The sequence below is a fragment of the Bombina bombina genome, chromosome 1, assembly GCF_027579735.1.
Source record: "Bombina bombina isolate aBomBom1 chromosome 1, aBomBom1.pri, whole genome shotgun sequence".
In the NCBI taxonomy this organism is placed as follows: Eukaryota; Metazoa; Chordata; class Amphibia; order Anura; family Bombinatoridae; genus Bombina; species Bombina bombina.
Genome location: NC_069499.1, coordinates 973,093,130 through 973,113,519, shown reverse-complemented (window position 1 = coordinate 973,113,519; position 20,390 = coordinate 973,093,130). Strand labels below are relative to the sequence as shown.

The 20,390-nt window shown below is 44.0% G+C and overlaps 1 protein-coding gene across 1 annotated transcript in view; it reads left to right on the top strand.

The window, feature by feature from the left end:
• PSMA7 (proteasome 20S subunit alpha 7) overlaps positions 1–7,946 on the top strand; it is a 25,718-nt gene extending 17,772 nt beyond the window's left edge. Inside the window, exon 7 of the mRNA XM_053706278.1 lies at positions 7,727–7,946. Within this exon, the coding sequence (XP_053562253.1) occupies positions 7,727–7,816 (90 nt within the window). The 3' untranslated portion in view covers positions 7,817–7,946. The remainder of the gene's footprint in view (positions 1–7,726) is intronic.
• The last annotated feature ends 12,444 nt before the right edge of the window (positions 7,947–20,390 follow it).

Sequence of the window (20,390 nt, the reverse complement as noted above, 5' to 3'; positions counted from 1 at the left end):
TTATGCTTAGGTATGAAAACTAGTGTTGCCTCAATCATATGAGGTAAGTGACCTGCATGGGTAGAAAATATTTCCACACTGTGGTAAAGATGTTTTTCTTTTACTTCGTGTTATTACCAACTGTTGATGTAGTGGAAGGGTGTATTTTTGTTTGCACACAAAACTAAATACAGTAATTTGTTTAAAAAAATATAATATAAAGATTTATTTGCAAAAGATAGATTGGTATCAGTTCACTTCCCTGTATTCAGTTTGTGTCCTGTTATGCGTATGTGTGTGTGTGTGTGTGTGTATATGTGTGTATGTATATATATGTATATATGTGTATGTGTGTGTATGTATGTATATATGTGTGTGTGTGTGTGTGTGTGTGTGTGTGTATATATATATATATATATATATATATATATTAATAATAATAATAATAATCTTTTAAACAACTGTGTAAGATGGAAGAGCACTTATAAACATAATACTACAATATGCACAGAAATGTATCTGTAGATTTATTTTACAAAGGAAAATATAACCAGCAGCAGTGTACTCACTCAAACATTCTCACGGAGTACATGCAGACATCTGAAACCTGACCCAGAGAGCATTACCAATAGACCTCCTCTCACACACAAATGTTCCGGTCAGGAATTTTTATGACACCTATCCTAAAGAGCCGACAGCAGCCTCATGTAAACAGTGAATCTTTTCTTGTATTATAGATTCACTGTTTACTGTTGCGGTCTCTGCTGCATGTTTCCTCTCTGTCAGAACCCTAGCCCAAACGAGCATTTGAGGGTTGCTATTAGATACAGTAAGTCAAAAGTTTTACAGCAACCCTCAAATGCTCGTTTGGGCTAGGGTTCTGACAGAGAGGAAACATGCAGCAGAGACCGCAACAGTAAACAGTGAATCTATAATACAAGAAAAGATTCACTGTTTACATGAGGCTGCTGTCGGCTCTTTAGGATAGGTGTCATAAAAATTCCTGACCGGAACATTTGTGTGTGAGAGGAGGTCTATTGGTAATGCTCTCTGGGTCAGATATATGCGCAGTGTGCACAGCAAGTCCTGAATCACAGGAGTTCCCTGTCAGACTCGCCTGGCATGTATGGGGTTAATGGTGCCTATCTGGGAGTTGCCTGTTCTATGTCACCTGTCTTTATATAATATAAGCCTTTCCAAGCCGCCTCCTCCCCTGTATGTCAGTTTGTTTATTTTTTTTTATTGCAAGTACTGTGAGTTTGCCCTCCCTTCACCAACGATGGCTGCTTGCAGTAAAAAAATAAACGCAATGATATACAGGGGAGGGGGAGGAGGCGGCGGCTTGGAAAGGCTTATATTGTGGCTCCATAACAACAGTGAAGTTTAAAAACGGAGCAATGAGTAAAACAGGAAACTGACAGTACAAGACCCATTTCCTCACATACCGAATCCCCTGCCCATGACGTCACTGACCCGGAATCGATTAAGATCCTTCACTGCATCGATGCAGAATCGTTCACTGCTGCATCGTGATGCATCGGTGTGACGATTATTTTTGACAGCCCTATTTGTACTAGGGTGTAGCCTTAGTCCATATCAGTCTCTTCAGTAGAGCTTTTGGTGGCTTTATAAAGCAATGGGAACTGGTGGGACATAATTCTCACTGCGCCTCCCATACATTTATGCTGCCCTTATCCTGATGGCCTAAGCAAGTCTAACTCAGGCCTTATCATTTTCCACAGGGCCATAGGAGAGAGAGGACCTCTTAAACCTGTTGGGCTGTCCTGCTGTCAGGCAGCATTAAGGTAAGTGCTGACTTTTTTATTCTGGGAAGGTTTACACACTCAAAGGAAAGTGGGAACTTTGTTTTTACTACTATCTCATATAGGGCTCAGAAATGGGGCTCTTTATGATGGGACTCAGGCTCTCTATGTTTAGAGAGTATATTTCTGACTGCTTAAGTACAGGCACTGGGGCTGGGTGTTAAGCTTTTTCCTTCCCTATCGGTTTATTTATCATAAAATGAAGCCGGTCGGTTTGTGTGTAGTATAACGCCCATGATGGGCGGGGCTATGTTTTTGCGCGCTTGATATTACGCTGTGCAGTTCAGTTTGTCCGGTACACGGAGCTGTTCCGGTTTGGCTGTGGGGCGACGTTCTCAAAGAAACAAGGAGTATCCGTGTCGCAATAGAACCACATGGTTTTGCAGTAAAATTGAAAGCTAGCGTTTTTTTAGCGCTAAGAATTCTTATCCTCTGCTCCGCTGGGACATTGCAGTGAGACCAGTAGGCAGGTAGGCGCCTCAGCAGAGCTGCTGAGGCGTAGAGATGTCTGAACTTGTGAATTTTGTGATTCTTAGCGGAGGATACGTGTTTTTTTTTTCTCTTTAAAGCAGCAAAATAGTTTGTTTAAAATTTAAAGTCACAGTATCGTTTTAGTCAAAATTATTTGAGTTAAGGTAATCTGTCTAAATTTTGCCTTTCTTTTTGGAACATTTTTTTTTTTTTTTTCTCCCTGCATTAAAAACGTTTAGTTTTCATTTTTAAAGGGACAGTAACAGTTTGTTAAAAAAAAATATATATTTTTTTTGTGTTTATATTGCCGTTTTTTTTTTAAGTATGGATATAGGAGCTGTGCAAAATGTTACTTGCTCCATGTGTTTGGATGGCAATGTGGAACCTCCTATTCCTTTTTGTCCCTCATGTATTGAGAGGGCGTTAAGTTACAGAGAACAAATATTTAATGAACAAAAATTTTCAAAAGCGGATGCTTCTCAGGAATCTAATGACGAGAATCGGAGTATGCCGCAGCTTTCTCCCCAAGCGTCTCAAACTTTAACGCCCGCACAAGCAGTGCCCTGTACGTCTGCTCCAGCTCCTGCTGGGGTTACCTTAAAGGACATAGCTGTGCTTATGTCTTCCACAATTTCTGATGCGTTGTCTGCTTTTCCTATGTTGCAAGGCAAGCGTAAGGGGAAAGACAACCATGTTATCAGTGAGGTTTCTGATGCCATGGTGGCAATCTCGGATGTGCCCTCCCAGGGAACTGAGATGGAGGGTGTAGAGGTTCTGTCGGAAGGCGAAATTTCAGACTCAGAGTTCATTGCCTTTGACTGATTCATAAGTTGTCTCTTTCAGGTTTAAACTTGAACACCTCTTGTCTGTTGCTCAGGGAGGTTTTGGTTACTTTAGACTACTGTGATTCCACAGTAGTGGTTGCTCCGACGAAATAGAGTAAATTGGACAGATATTTCGACGTTCCTTCTTACTCAGATGTTTTTCCAGTTCCTAAGCGAGCTTTGGAGATTGTTTCTAAGGAATAGGAGAGACCCGGTATCCCCTTCTCTCCATCTCCTATTTTCAAGAAGATGTTTCCTATAGCTGACGCTGTCAGGGAAGCTTGGCAAACGGTTCCTAAGGTGGAAGGGGCTATTTCCACCTTAGAGAAGCGAACTGCTATTCCCATTGAGGATAGTTGTGCTTTTAAAGATCCCATGGACAATAAGTTGGAGGGTCTACTTAAAGATTTATGTTCACCAGGGTCTGCTATTGCAACCGGCTGCATGCATTGCTACTGTCACTAGTGCAGCAGCTTATTGGTTTGATGCTCTGTCAGAGTCTCTTAAGACTGAGACTTCCTTAGAGGAGATCCAAGATAGGATTAAAGCTCTGAAGTTAGCTAATGCCTTTATTACATATGCTTCTCTGCAAATTACTAAATTGGCAGCTAAGAGTTCGGGGTTCTCTATCCTAGCCTGCAGAGCCTTATAGTTAAAACCTTGGTCTGCGGACGTGTCTTCTAAGTCTCTAAGCTGCTAGCCATTCCTTAAAAGGGGAAAACCTTGTTTGGACCTGGACTGACAGAAATTATCTCTGATATCACAGGAGGTAAGGGTCATCTCCTTCCTCAGGATAATAGAAACAAACATAAAGGACGACAGAGTAATTTTCGTTCCTTTCGAAATTTCAAGGGAAATTCTTTCTCTTCTTCTTCTAAACCAGAACAATCTAAGCCTATTTGGAAACCCAACCAGTCTTGGAACAAAGGTAAACAATCCAAGAAGCCTGCTGTTGAATCCAAAACAGCATGAAGGGCATGCCCCCGATCCGGGACCAGATCTAGTAGGGGGCAGACTTTCCTTCTTTGTTCAGGCTTGGATTCGGGACGTTCAGGATCCCTGGGCAATATAAATAGTGTCTCAGGGATACAAACTGGAGTTAAAAAATTCCACCCACCCCCAGGAAGATTTCTTCTTTCAAGATTATCTGCAAACCAGATTTAAAAAAAAAAAAAGAGGCGTTCTTACATTGTGTAAGAGACCTCTCTTCCCTTGGAGTGATTATTCCAGTTCAGGGGCAGGGTTTTTATTCAAACCTGTTTGTAGTTCCCAAAAAGGAGGGACCCTTCAGACCTATCTTAGACCTTTAAGAGTCTGAACAAGTTTCTCAGAGTTCCATCATTCAAGATGGAAATTATTCATACCATTCTTCCATTGATCCAGGAGGGTCAATTTATAACGACAGTAGATTTAAAGAATGCATATCTACATGTTCCTATCCACAGAGATCACAAGTTCCTGAGGTTTGCCTTTCTGGACAAACGCTTTCAGTTCGTGGCTCTTCCTTTCGGTCTGGCCACGGCACCCAGAATTTTCACAAAGTTTCTGGGGTCTCTGCTGGCGGTTCTAAGACCACGGGGCATTGTGGTGGCACTTTATCTGGATGATATTCTAATCCAGGCACCATCTTGTCACCCAGCAAGATCTCATACCGACGTTGTGCTATCCTTCTTGAGAACACGGGTGAAAGGTAAATCTGGAAAAGAGTTTAATTCCGAAGACGAGGGTAACTTTCTTGGGAACTCTAATCGATTCTATATCTATGAGGATTTTTCTGACAGAAGTCAGGAAATCAAATATTCTAGATACCTGTCAAGCCCTTCAGTCCAATCCTCGGCCGTCAGTGGCTCAGTGCATGAAAGTAATCGGACTGATGGTGGCGGCAATGGACATCATCCCATTTGCTCGGTTCCACCTCAGACCTCTGGAGTTAAACATGCTCAGGCAGTGGAATGGAGATTATGCAGACTTGTCTCCTCAAATAACCCTGGAACAGGAGACAAGGGACTCACTTCAATGGTGGTTGTCTCTGGATCATTTTTCCCAGGGAACAGAACATGCTTTCGCAGACCGTCCTGGGTGATTGTGACAACGGGTGCCAGCCTTCTCGGGTGGGGAGCTGTCTGGGGTCCCCTAAATGCTCAGGAAGTGTGGACTCAGGCGGAGTCTGTTCTTCCTATAAACATACTGGAACTAAGACCGATCTTCAATGCTCTTCTGGCCTCAGCCTCGGCCCAGTTTATCAGATTTCAGTCGGACAACATAACTTCAGTGGCCTACATCAATCGTCGGGAGGAACGAGGAGTTCCTTAGCGATGACAGCGGTAGCCAAGATAATCTGATGGCCGGAGACCCATACTTGTTATCTGTCAGCGATCCACATCCCAGGGGCGGACAACTAGGAGGCGGACTTTCTGAGCAGGCAGACTTTCCATCCGGGGGAGTGGGGAGTCCATCCGGAAGTGTTCTCCAACCTTATTCTCCAATGGCGTCGGCCGGAGTTAGATCTCACGGTGTCTCGTCAGAATGCCAAGCTCCCGAGATACGGGTCGAGGTCCAGGGATCCCCAGGCGGAACTGATGCTCTGGCGGTTCCTTGGTCCTTCAGCCTTGCATACCTATTTCCTCCGTTTGCGCTTCTTCCTCGGGTCATTGCTCGAATCAAGCAGGAGAAGGCATCAGTGATCCTCATTGCTCCTGCTTGGCCTCGCAGGATTTGGTATGCAGATCTGGTGGACATGTCATCTCTGCCACCTTGGAGACTTCCGTTGAGGAAGGACCTTCTAATTCAAGGACCTTTCCTTCACCCAAATCTAGTTTCTCTGAAGCTGACTGCTTGGAGATTGAACGCTTCATTTTATCCAAGCGGGGTTTTTCTGACTCGGTCATAGAGACCATGATTCAGGCTCGTAAGCCTGTAATTAGAAAGATTTATCATAAGATTTGGCGTAAATATCTCTCTTGGTGTGAATCCAAGGGCTACTCGTGGAGTAGAGTTGGGATTCCCAGAATTTTGTCTTTACGCCAAGAAGGTTTGGAGAAGGGTTTATCGACAAGTTCCCTAAAAGGTCAAATCTCTGCCTTATCTGTTTTGTTACACAAACGCCTGGTAGAGGTCCCAGATGTACAATCATTTTGTCAGGCTCTGGTTAGGATCAGGCCTGTGTTCAAATCAATTACTCCTCCATGGAGTTTAAATTTAGTTCTCAAAGTTCTTCAAGGGGCTCAGTTTGAGCCTATACATTCCTTAGATATTAAGTTATCTTGGAAAGTTTTGTTTCTTGTTGCTATTTCTTCAGCTCATAGAGTGTCTGAACTCTCGGCGTTGCAACACGCTTCGCCTTACCTTATTTTCCATTCAGATAAGGTAGTTCTATGTACTGTACTAGGTTTCTTTCCTAAGGTTGTTTCAGACAGGAACATTAATCAGGAAATTGTTGTTCCTTCTTTGTGTCCTAATCCTCCTTCTCAGAAAGAACATCTTCTGCACAATTTGGACGTTGTTCGTGCTTTAAAATTTTATTTACAAGCGACTAAGGGATTTCGTCAGTCTTCTTCTTTGTTTGTAGTTTTCTCTGGGAAACGTAGAGGTCCGAAAGCTACGGCTACCTCTTTCTTTTTGGCTGAGGAGTATCATCCATTTTGCATATGAGACTGCTGGACAGCAGCCTCCTGAGAGGGTTACGGCTCATTCCACTAGGGCTGTTGCTTCCTCATGGGCATTCAAAAATGAAGCTTCCATGGAACAGATTTGCAAAGCTGCAACTCTTCATACTTTTTCAAAATATTTCTTCGGCTGAGGCTGTTTTTGGGAGACAGGTTCTTCAAGCAGTGGTGCCTTCCGTTTAGGTTTCCTGTCTTGTCCCTCCCGTATCATGTGTCCTCTAGCTTGGGTATTGTATCCCATAAGTAATGAAGATGATCCGTGGACTCATCGTGTCTTTTAAAAAGAAAAGAAAATTTATGCTTACCTGATAAATTTGTTTCTTTTTAGACATGAGTCCACAGCCCGCCCTGTTCTTTTAGACAGGTTATTTATTATAAACTTCAGACACCTCTGCACCTTGGCTTTTCCTTTCTCTTCCTAACTTTGGTTGAATGACTGGAGTGGGAGGGAAGGGAGGAGCTATTTAACAGCTCTGCTGTGGTGCTCTTTGCCTCCTCCTGCTGACCAGGAAGTGAATATCCCATAAGTAATGAAGATGATCTGTGGACTCATCGTGTCTAAAAAGAAACTAATTTATCAGGTAAGCATAAATTTTCTTTTTTCATGAGTGTATTTAACAATCAGCAAATCTGTGACATTTTACCCTGGCTTGTAAATTTTGAATATTTTTCTATTTATATATATTTTTTGTATCGTTCTTTGTGTCTTCCTTGTCCACTGCAATTTTAAAGTATGTTTTAATTTTCCAAGATGGTCCTTATAAATTTAAATTACCACTATATTTTATCCCTGGTGATGTTGCACTACCACTGTAGTGTAGTAAATTTACTCTGTAACAGATAACCATGATTTCAAAAGAGAGAATTATACGTTTTATATGTATGCATTTTGCAGTGGGATTAGTTTTTCTCACCACAACCTACAATGTTTCTGGTCTGCAGTTATTTTGCTTGGCTATTGCAGATCCTTACCCCAGAGGAAATCGAGAGGTATGTGGCTGAAATTGAGAAAGAAAAGGAAGAGAATGAAAAGAAGAAGCAAAAGAAGACATAACCACGCACAGTGTGATGTTCTGTCTGCTGCAATTAGAGCTCTGCAATAAATCTACTGCTTTTATAAAAAAAGAAAACCATTAAATCAATTTCTCCTTGTGTCCACTAAATTAAATTTTGCATTGCCATTGTTTCATTCTCTTTTTCTTCTATCAAACGGAATTAAAGTAAGATTTGTAGAAATAGCCCCCCTCTAAACTATTAAACAGTTTAGTGGGAACTCTCAAAACTGCTCCACTTTATCTTGAAGCTAGCTTGGCAGGCTTTTTTCAATGAATGTATTTATTATTTCCTAATGGGACGTATTTGATGTGAAGTTATCTGGTCTCCATTTAGAATAAATTGAATACATTTAGTTTTTTTCCTGCTGAATTAAAATATGCCTAAAAGTAGCAATCACTGTACCATCCCTACAAAAGGAAAGTGGATCAGTTAGTCAGAGGCTGCAAAGGACTGTTGCTTAGCTGATCTGGTCTTATATTTTGGTGGGTGTAGATATCAAGCTTTTTTTTATTATTTATTATTATTATACATGCATTAACTATACAAAAGACGATAAATGGTGAGTATTAGAAATATATACTAGATTTGCTTTCGGATCCTTTGTGAAGATCCAAATTCTGAAGTAAGCTGCCGCTCGTTCCCTTTGGGTATTTTTGTAGCTAGATTGATTCCTGTAAAAGATCCCTACTCTAATATCTGGATTTGCACCGGTATTAACTTTAGAATTGAACAAAAAAGTAGTAGCTGGAATTCTAGGATTTGTATAATTACTACTTGAAAGCCTTGTCTGAGAATTGTTATGGGCTAGAACAAGTAGTGTGCATAGGCATAAATAGCAATTCTGTTTAATACACACACACCCCTAGAGCAGGGTGGGATAGGAGAAAATGCCTCTGAGCACAATATGCTGTGAAGCACAGAATAGTGAATATATTATTAAAATGTAACCTTTATTATTGCTACTAAAATGACACAAAAGAAAAGACAAATGCAGTTTGCTGCCCAACAAAGATTAAAAACACTGCATTACTGATATAGCTTCCATCTAAAGGGGAGGAAAGTCCACGGCTTCATTCATTACTTGTGGGAAATAAGAACCTGGCCACCAGGAGGAGGCAAAGACACCCCAGTCAAAGGCTTAAATACCTCCCCCACTTCTCATCCCCCACTCATTCTTTGCCTTTCGTCAGAGGAGGTTGGCATAGAAGTGTTGGAAGATTTGGAGTAGTCTCTTATGGAGGGTAGTACTCTTCGAAATGGGACTGGAGATTTAAGTAGTCCTCTCAGTGAGAGCTTGGGTGAAAGTTAGAGTCCGGAGATGCAGGGAGAGTCTTTCTGTGAAACCATCCTGACTCATATCAACAGCTCCATAAGCAATCAGCATTGACGAGTTTCGCTGCCCGCTTCCTACACTCAAGTCCATGTCAGGAGCGATGCTACTACACTGTCACACTTGAGAGGCTGTGTTCCTGTTCCACGGCGTTGATTCTGGTAAGATCGTTTATATTTATACACATAATGACAATGCAGACAGGGTCACAGTGTAATGCCTTTTATCTTTATAGAATCAAGGGTTAACATCCCTAGTTAGGGGATTATTGAACAGGGGGGTTTATACATAATGTTTGTGTCATTGCTGCGAGATGAGGCTCTGGCAATGGGTGAACTTTAGTTCTCCTCCCGGGAGTATTTGCGCGGCTGACGGTGCAGGAGACGTAATGGTTTATGGGGTCTGGGTCCTAGGAGGTGGTGAGTGCCCCGGCCATTGGAGGTTGTAAAGGTGCCTTAGTTTACATTTTATTCTAGTCCGTATCAAAGCCACAAGCTATGAAGGACTGATGCGTTAGATGGTACTCCCTCTTTAACTAAGTTTAGTACCTGTGTTTATTGTGAGGAGGTTCCGGTAGATCCACCTGCTCAACTATGTTTCCCTTGCCTTGATAAGGTCTCGGCTTATCGAAAGATGAGAATGTCTAGTACTACTGAGCCATCCACCTCTGAGGGCTCCTTGTCCTGTGAGGTGTGTCCCCTACATTCATCTCAGAGTACACCTGCAGCGCCCCAAGGCATGTCTATCACTCCGGGGTAAATCCGTTGGCCGTCAATTTTGTGGATCAACTGCAAACGGCGGTCTCGAAGGTGATTAGTGCCTTACCAACATCTTCTAAGCGTAGGGCAAAATGTGGCGATCCGGCCCAGGAGTCATATACTCCTATGGATATCTCGGAAAGGTTATCTGCTGATGAGTACGCCTCCTCTCTTCAGAGGCTGTCCCTTCTGGGTCTGAATCCATGTCATCTAAAACTCCGTCTGCAGAGGAGCCTGACTTTAGTTTTAGGATGGAGAGTGTGTGCTTTTTGCTGCGGCAGGTGTTTGCTACTCTTGAGGTTCCAGAACCGAAACTACCGGAGGAGCCTTAGATTCCTAAGCTTGATACAGTATATGAGGACAGGGTGGTACCTCAGACCTTCCCGGTTCCTGTTACGATGGCTAATATTATCAAGAATGAATGGGAGAGATTAGGTTCTTCCTTTTCCCCTTCTTCCTTTAAGAAACTGTTCCCTGTCCCGGACTCTCAGCTTGCGCTGTGGGGGAATGGCCCTAAGGTGGATGGTGCTATCTCTACATTCGCAAAGCGAATGATTCCTCTGGAGGATAGTTGGTCGTTCAAGGAGCCCATGGATAAAAAGTTAGAAAACATTGTTTTTCAGCCGGTAGCAGCGGTTGCCGGAGCTGCGACATATTGGTGCGAATCTCTGTATGATATGGTCGAGAGGGAGACGCTCCTTGATGAAATACAGGAGAGAATTAAGGCCTTGAGGGTCGCTAATTCTTTGATTTGTGATGCCAATATGCAAATTATTCGCCTGAATGTTAAAGTTTCAGGGTTTTCTGTACTAGCCCGCAGGGCTCTGTGGCTAAAGCCGTGGTCTGTGGACATGACTTCTAAGTCCAGACTGTTATCCCTTCCCTTTCAGGGAAAGATCCTGTCTGGTCCAGGATTGGACTCGATTATATCCACAGTCACAGACGGCAAGGGTGCTTTCCTATCTCAGGATAAGAAGGTTAAACCTAGGGGATCTACTGTTCATCCCTTTCATGAGGACAAGGCCCAACGCCAGCAGCCCACCGTGAAAGTGGATCAGTCCAAGGGTACTTGGAAGCCAGCTCAGTCTTTGAACAAGTCCAAGCACAAAAAGAAGTTCGCCGAGACAAAGTCGGCATGAAGGGGTGGCCCCTGACCGGTCTCCGGACCAAGTAGGGGGCAGATTATCGCTCTTCTCAGAGGCCTGGTTGGAGGACGTTCAGGACCCTTGGGTTCTGGAGGTTGTCGCCCAAGGATACAGGATAGGGTTCAGAACTCATCCGGCCAGGGGGCAGATCAGAAAAGAGAGAAGCCTTTCTAAACTGTGTGAGGGATCTCTCTTCTCTCGGAATTATTGTACCAGTACCCCCAGCAGAAAGGGGTCTAGGGAACTATTCAAACCTTTTTGTGGTCCCAAAGATGGAGGGCATGTTCCGCACGATTCTAGACCTCAAATGTTTAAACAAGTTTCTGGCTGTTCCATCGTTCAAAATGGAAACTCTCAGATCTATTCTGCCCCTTGTATATGACCATATACTTTGAAGGATGCCTACCTTCATGTGCCAATCCACAGGGATCATTTCAGGTTCCTGAAATTTGCGTTTCTGGACCAACATTTCCAATTCGTGACCCTTATCTTTGGTCTGGAGACCCTGAGAGTCTTCACGAACGTTCTTGCAGTAGCCAGGTCCAGAGGCATTGCTGTGGTGCCCTATCTGGACGATATCCTAGTCCAGACGCCGTTCAGTCTCGCAGAGGACCATTCGAGGGCCCTTCTGCTTTTGCTCCAATCTCATGGTTGGAAGATAAACTCAGGAAAGAGCTTCCTGATTCCCAGCAACAGGGTGGAGTTCCTGGGGACGATAATGGATTCTATATCCATGAGAATATTTCTCAAGATTTTCTGCCTGTCTTTCCCTTCAGTCCTACTCCAGTCCCTCTGTGGCTCAGAGTATGGAGGTGATCAGGCTCATGGTATCTGACTTCGATGTCGTTCCATCACAGACATCTTCAGTTGTGCATGTTGAGACAGTGGAATAGTGATCATACAGATCTATCCCAACAGATTTATCTGGATGATCGGACAAGGGAATCCTTCGCTTGGTTGTTCTGTCCGGGAACAACTGTCCCAAGGGACATCCTTCCTGAGACCATCCTGGGAGATTGTGAACACGGACGCGAGTCTCTCCTCCCAATCAAAATTCTGGAACTTTGAGCGATCTATAATGATCTGAAGGCGTGACCTCTTCTGGGGTTGTTAAGCTTCATCAGATTCCAGACAGACATTTCCTCGGTGGCTTACATCAACCTTCAGGGGGGGGGGGAGAGAAGCTCCCTAGCGATGAGGGAGGTGTCTCGGATATTGGAATTGGCAGAGTACCACAACTGCTTGCTCTCAGCAATCCACATTCTGGGTGTAGACAACTGGGTAGCGGATTTTCTCAGCAGGCAATCCTTCCATCCGGGGGAATGGTCTCTCCACCCGAGGTGTTTGCAGAGATTTGTCACAAATGGGGAACTCCGGAGATAGATCTCATGGCATCCAGACTCAATTGCAAGCTACCCAGATACAGGTCGCGGTCCAGGGATCCCCAGGCAGAGCTGATAGATGCCTTGGTAGTACCTTGGGGGCTCAACCTAGTTAACATTTTTCCACCGTTGCCAATTCTACCTCGTGTAGTGGCCCGCATCAAGCAGGAGCAAGCTTCGGCTATTCTGATTGCTCCGTCGTGGCCGCGGAGGACGTGGTTTGAGCATCTGGTGGGCATGTCATTGTCTCCTCCAGGGATCTGCTGGTACAGGGTACTTTTCATCATCCAAACCTAGATTCTCTGAGGCTGACTGCGTGGAGATTGAACAATTAGTCTTGGCCAGGAGAGGGTCTCTGAGAGAGAGTGATTGATACTCTCGTTCAGGTCAGGAAGCCGGTCACTCGTCCTGGTGTGAGAAGCATGGATATCCTTGGCACAAGGTTAAGGTATCCAGGATTTTGTCCTTTCTTTAGGATGGACTGGAGAAGGGGCTTGCTGCCAGTTCCTTGAAGGGACAGATTTTGGCATTGTCCTGTTACACAAGAGGCTTGCTATGCAGTCTTTTGTTCAGGCTTTGTCTAGAAACAGGCCTGTTTTTAAACAATCCGCTCCGCCCTGGAGTTTGAACTTGGTTCTGAAGGTGTTGCAGAGGGTTCCGTTTGAACCTATGCACTCTGTTGACATTAAGGTTCTTTTTCTGTCAGCTATTGTATTGGCACGCAGAGTATCTGAGTTGGCGGCCTTGCAACATGAGCCTCCTTATCTGGTGTTTCACGCTGATAAGGCTGTTCTTCGCACTGGTTTGGGATTCCTTCCCAAGGTTGTGTCTAACCGTATCATCAATCAGGAAATCGTTGTTCCTTCTTTGTGTCCTAACCCCTCTTCTCCTAAGGAGAGGTTACTTTATAATTACATCTCTCTTTGTGGTGTACTCAGGGAAGCACAGGGGGCAGAAAGCCTCTGCAACTTCTTTGTCCTTTTGGTTGAGGAGCATGATTCGCTTAGCCTATGAGACAGCGGGGCATAAGCCTCCTCAAAGGATCACAGCTCATTCGACTTGAGCTGTGGCTTCTTTGTGGGCCTTCAAGAATGAGGCCTCTATGGAGCAGATTTGTAAGGCGGCTACCTGGTCCTCCTTACATACCTTTTTACAAATTTGTCATTTTTCCTTCGGAGGAAGCAGTTTTTGGGAGAGAGTTTTTACAGGCTGTCGTGCCCTCAGATTAGGGTCCGCCTGTTGCCCTCCCATTTTCATTCAGTGTCCTCTAGAGCTTGAGTATTCCCACAAATAATGAATGAAGCCGTGGACTCTCCTCCCCTTTTAGATGGAAAATATAAATTATGCTTACCTTGTAATTTCATTTCCATTGTGGGGAGGAGAGTCAACGGCTCCAGTGGACTGACCTAAATTTAGTTTTTCTTTTGCAAGATGTACCGAGTCCACGGTTTCATCCTTACTTGTGGGATATTGTCCTTCCTAACAGGAAGTGGCAAAAAGAGCACCCACAGCAGAGCTGTCTATATAGCTCCCCCCTTAACTCCACCCCCCAGTCATTATCTTTGTCGGCTCTAAGCAGGAAGGGTAAAGTGAAAGAGGTGATAAACTGTTAGTTTTTATTTTTCTTCAAGCAAGAGTTTATTTTTAAATGGTACCAGTGTGTACTATTTACTCTCAGGCAGGAGATGGATGAAGATTTCTGCCTAGAGGATGATGATCTTAGCATTTGTAACTAAGGTCCACTGCTGTTTCCACAGAAGCTGAGGAGTGCAGGAAAACTTCAGTGTGAGGAACGATTTCTTGCTATACAGCAATGAGGTATGTTCAGACATTTTTTCTGGAGAGACTGTGATATTTCCGAAAGGCTGACAGTATCCCCATGAGGGTAAGGGTAAGCAGTAATCCTAAGAGCTATAGACAGGCATTACTAAGCTTGCATAAAGGGCTATATTTATGGTTGACACTCAGTTTGAATGCTATAACAAACGGTTGTGTGTTTTGGGAAGTGCTGTTAATAATCCTTTAAGGGACAACTGTTTTGAGGGTACACTTGGCTTTTTGGGGAGGGGGGGGTTTAGAACCCACATGGCTGGTAAAACGCTTGGTGTGGTTTTTTTTTTTTTGGAGGCCTTAGTAACATCGAGTGAGATGGGGCCTAATTTCACGCCTAAGTTGCGCAGTTATTTTCTCTTGACAAGCAGCAAGCTACAACACCGGAGGATCCTGGTCCACTTCTTGGGCCAAATCGAAGCTTTATCCCCACATTACCAATCCCTAAGGGCAGGTACGCGCCACAGCAGAGCTGTGGCAAGGTGCTGACAGGGTTTTTGACGGTTTGTTGACACTTGTCAATCATGTGTCCATATTTGGGGGTTAATTGTTTAATTTGCTTGTGGTGCAATCTTCCTAAAGCTTGTTGAATCTACTGTAAAAATTTCGGAAAATTTGAGGCAAATTTAAGCAGTTTTGCAGTTTGTGTATGCCTTTTTTTCTCTTAAAGGCACAGTACCGTTTTTGAAAATTGTGTTTTTTTCATTAAATAATGTGTTTTACAAGCTTGCTTGTCTCATTACTAGCCTGTTCAACATGTCTGACATTGAGGAAACTCATTGCTCAATTTGTTTAGAAGCCATTGTGGAACCCCCTCTTAGAATGTGTCCCACATGTACTGATATGTCTATAAATTGCAAACCGCATATTTTGACTTATAAGAGTTTGGCACTGGATGATTCTCAGACAGAAGGAAATCAGGTTATGCCATCTAGTTCTCCCCAAGTGTCACAACCAGTAAAGCCCGCACAAGCGACGCCAAGTACCTCTAGTGCGTCTAATGCTTTCACCTTAAAAGTTATGGCCACAGTTATGAAATCTACCCTCAAAGAGGTTTTATCTAAACTGCCTAGGTTGCAAATGCTGAGCTTTCTGACGCTTTAGTAGCCGTATCCGATATACCCTCATAATGTTCAGAGATAGGGATGAGGGATTTGCTGTCTGAGGGAGAGATTTCTGATTCAGGAAGGATGTTCCCTCAGACAGATTCAGATATGACGGCATTTAAATTTAAGCTAGAACACCCGCTTATTGCTCAGGGAGGTTTTAGCGACTCTGGATGATTGTGACCCTATTGTAGTTCCAGAGAAATTGTGTAAAATGGACAAATATTTAGAGGTTCCTGTCTACACTGATGTTTTTCCGGACCCTAAGGATTTCAGACATTATTACTAAGGAGTGGGATAGACCAGGTATTCCGTTTGCTCCCCCTCCTATTTTTAAGAAGATGTTTTCCATATCCGACACCATGTGGGACTTGTGCCAGACGGTCCCTAAGGTGGAGGGAGCTATTTCTACTCTGGTTAAGCGTACAACTATACCTATTGAGGACAGTTGTGCTTTCAAAGATCCTATGGATAAATAATTAGAGGGTCTCCTAAAGAAAATTTTTGTTCCTCAGGGTTTTCTTCTCCAGCCTATAGCGTGCATTGTTCCTGTAACCACTGCAACTGCCTTTTGGTTCGAGGCTCTGGAAGAGGCTCTTCAGGTGGAGACCCCATGAGACGATATTCTGGATAGAATTAGGGTTCTTAAGCTAGCTAATTCTTTCATTACAGATGCCGCTTTTCATCTGGCTAAACTAGCGGCAAAGAATTCAGGTTTTGCCATTTTAGCGCGTAGAGCGTTATGGCTTAAGTCCTGGTCGGCTGATGTGTCATCAAAATCTAAGCTTTTGACCATCACTTTTAAGGGTAAGACCCTATTCGGGCCTGAACTGAAAGAGATCATTTCAGATATCACTGGAGGTAAGGGTCATGCCCTCCCTCAGGATAAGTCAAATAAGATGAGGACCAAACAAAATAATTTTTGTTCCTTTCCAAACTTCAAAGGTGGTCCCGCTTCCTCTTTCCCTGCTGCAAGGCAAGAGGGGAACTTTTGCTCAATCCAAGCCAGTCTGGAAACCTAACCAGGCTTGGAACAAAGGTAAACAGGCCAAGAAGCCTGCTGCTGCCACCAAGACAGCTTGAAGGGGTAGCCCCCGATCCAGGAGCGGATCTAGTAGGGGGGCAGAATTTCTTTCATTGCTCAGGCTTGGGCAAGAGACGTTCAGGACTCCTGGGCTGTAGAAATCGTAAACCAGGGGTATCTTATAGATTTCAAAGATTCTCCTCCAAGGGGGAGATTCCATCTTTCGCAATTGTCTGTAAACCAGACAAAAAGAGAGGAGTTCTTACGCTGTGTAGAAGATCTATTTACCATGGGAGTGATCTGCCCAGTTCCGAAAACAGAACAGGGGCAGGGGTTCTACTCCAATCTGTTTGTGGTTCCCAAAAAAAGAGGAAACCAGACCAATCCTAGATCTCAAGATCCTAAACCAATTCCTCAGAGTCCCATCCTTCAAGATGGAGACCATTCGGACTATTTTACCAATGATCCAGGAGGGCCAATGTATGACCACCGTGGACTTAAAGGATGCGTATCTACACATTCCTATCCACAAAGATCATCACCAGTTCCTCAGGCTTGCCTTTCTGGACAAGCATTACCAGTTTGTGGCTCTTCCCTTTGGGTTGGCCACGGCTCCCAGAGTTTTCACAAAGGTGCTAGGGTCCCTTCTGGCGGTCCTAAGGCAGCGGGGCATAGCAGTGGCGCCTTATCTAGACGACATTCTAATTCAAGCGTCGACTTTCCAACTAGCTAAGTCTCACACGGACTTCATGTTGGCCTTTCTAAGATCTCATGGGTGGAAAGTGAATGTAAAAAAGAGTTCTCTTTCCCCTCTCAAAAGAGTTTCATTCCTAGGGACTCTGATAGACTCGGTGGACATGAAAATATTTCTGACGGAGGTCAGGAAATCAAAAATTCTAGCCACCTGCCGAACTCTTCATTCCATTCCTCGGCCGTCAGTGGCTCAGTGTATGGAGGTAATCGGACTAATGGTAGCGGCAATGGACATAGTTCAGTTTGCTCGCTTACATCTCAGACCACTGCAACTATAAAGAAGGGTGTACTAGGGCACTACTTTGCATGCTCAGTCAGTGGAATGGGGATTATGCTGATTTATCTCCTCGGATATATCTGGATCAGGAGACCAGAGATTCTCTTCTTTGGTGGTTGTCACAGGATCACCTGTCCCAGGGAATGTGTTTCCGCAGGCCAGCGTGTGTTATAGTGACGACGGACGCCAGCCTTCTGGGCTTGGGTGCAGTCTGGAATTCCCTGAAAGCACAGGGTTTGTGGACTCAGGAGGAGGCCCTCCTTCCGATAAATATTCTGGAATTAAGAGCGATATTCAATGCTCTTTAGGCATGGCCTCAGCTGGCTTCGGACAGATTCATCAGATTTCAGTCGGACAACATCACGACTGTGGCTTATATCAATCATCAGGGGGGAGCAAGGAGTTCCTTGGCGATGATAGAAGTTTCCAGGATAATCCGATGGGCAGAGACTCACTCTTGCCATCTATCAGCAATCTATATCCCACGGGTAGAGAACTGGGAGGCGGATTTTCTAAGTCGTCAGACTTTTCATCTGGGGGAGTGGGAACTTCATCCGGAGGTGTTTGCTCAACTGGTTCAGTTATGGGGCACACCAGAATTGGATCTGATGGCGCCTCGTCAGAACGCCAAACTTCCTTGTTACGGATCCAGGTCCAGGGATCCTCAGGCAGTACTGATAGATGCTCTAGCAATACCCTGGTCGTTCAACCTGGCTTATGTGTTTCCACCATTTCCTCTCCTTCCGCGTCTGATTGCCAGAATCAAACAGGAGAGAGCTTCAGTGATTTTGATAGCACCTGCGTGGCCACGCAGGACTTGGTATGCAGACCTGGTGGACATGTCATCTCTGCCACCATGGTCTCTGCCATTGAGGCAGGACCTTTTGATTCAAGGTCCATTCAAGCATCCAAATCTAATTTCTCTGCAACTGACTGGAGATTGAACGCCTGATTTTATCAAAGCAGGTTTTCTCTGATTTGGTCATAGATACCTTGATTCAGGCTTGAAAGCCTGTCACCAGGAAAATCTAACATAACATATGGCGTAAATATCTTTTTTGGTGCGAATCCAAAGGTTACTCATGGAGTAAGATCAGGATTCCTAGGATTTTGTCTTTTCTCCAAGAGGGATTGGAGAAAGGATTGTCAGCTAGTTCCTTAAAAGGACAGATATCTGCTTTGTCTATTCTATTGCACAAGCGTCTGGCAGATGTCCCAGACGTTCGGGCTTTCTGTTAGGCTTTAGTTAGAATCAAGCCTGTGTTTAAACCTGTTTCTCCGCCATGGAGTCTAAATTTAGTTCTTAAAGTTCTTCAGGGGGTTCTGTTTGAACCCATGTATTCCATAGATATTAAGCTTCTATCTTGGAAAGTTCTGTTTCTAGTTGCTATCTCTTCAGCTCGAAGAGTTTCTGAACTATCTGCGTTACAATGTGACTCGCCTTATCTTGTTTTCCATGCTGATAAGGTGGTTTTGCGTACCAAACCTGGGTTCCTCCCTAAGGTTGTTGCTAATCAGGAAAAAACAATCAGGAAATTGTTGTTCCCTCTCTATGTCCTAATCCTTCTTCTAAGAAGGAACGTCTGTTGCACAACTTGGACGTGGTTCGTGCTTTGAAGTTTTATTTGCAGGCAACCAAAGATTTTCGTCAAACATCTTCTTTGTTTGTTGTCTATTCTGGAAAGCGTAGAGGTCAAAAAGCTGCGACTACCTCTCTTTCTTTTTAGCTGAAAAGCATCATCCGTTTGGCATACGAGACCACTGGACAGCAGCCTCCTGAAAGGATTACAGCTCACTCTACTAGAGCGGTGGCTTCCACATGGGCTTTTAAAAATGATGCATCTGTTGAACAGATTTGTAAGGCTGCGACTTGGTCTTCGCTTCATACCTTTTGCAAATTTTACAAATTTGATACTTTTGCTTCTTCGGAGGCTATTTTTGTTAGAGAGGTTTTGCAAGTAGTGGTGCCTTCCGTTTAGGTTCCTGTCTTGTCCCTCCCTTCATCCGTGTCCTAAAGCTTTGGTATTGGTATCCCACAAGTAAGGATGAAACCGTGGACTCGGTACATCTTGCAAAAGAAAACAAAATTTATGCTTACCTGATAAATTTCTTTCTTTTGCGATGTACCGAGTCCACGGCCCGCCCTGTCTATTCAAGACAGTATTTTTTTTATTGAAAACTTCAGTCACCTCTGCACCTTATAGTTTCTCCTTTTTCTTCCTTGGCCTTCGGTCGAATGACTGGGGGGTGGAGTTAAGGGGGGAGCTATATAGACAGCTCTGCTGTGGGTGCTCTCTTTGCCACTTCCTGTTAGGAAGGATGAAAACGTGGACTCGGTACATCGCAAAAGAAAGAAATTTTTCAGGTAAGCATAAATTTTGTTTTTTTTTTGTTCTTCTGGCACCATTTATACCATGATATTTCTCCTACTGTTCCTTGTTCCCTCGGCAGAATGACTGGAGGATGAGGGAAGTGAGGAAGGTATTTAAGCCTTTGGCTGGGGTGTCTTTCCCTCATTCTGGTGACCAGGTTCTTATTTCCCACAAGTAAAGAATGAAGCCGTGGACTCTCCTCCTCACAATGGAAATTAAATTATCAGGTAAGTATAATTTATATTTTCTTCCTAATGGGAAAGAGTCCACAGCGGAATTAATTATTTGTGGGAAATAAGAACCTGGCCACCAGGAGGAGGCAAAGACACACCAGCCAAAAGGCTCAAATGCTTTTCCCACTTCCGCTATCCCCCAGTCATTTTTTGCCTTTCGTCCCAGGAGGTTGGCAGAGAAGTGTCAGAAGTTTTTTTTTTTTTTTTTTTTAATGAAAGTACTTTTATTAATTTTTTACATAAAGTGAGTCTCTCATGGAGGCTAGTACTCTTTGCAATGGGACATGAGTTTTAAGTAGTCCTGTTAGTCTCTCAGTGAGGGCCTGGGCGAATGTTAGTCCGGAGATGCAGTGGGAGTTCTC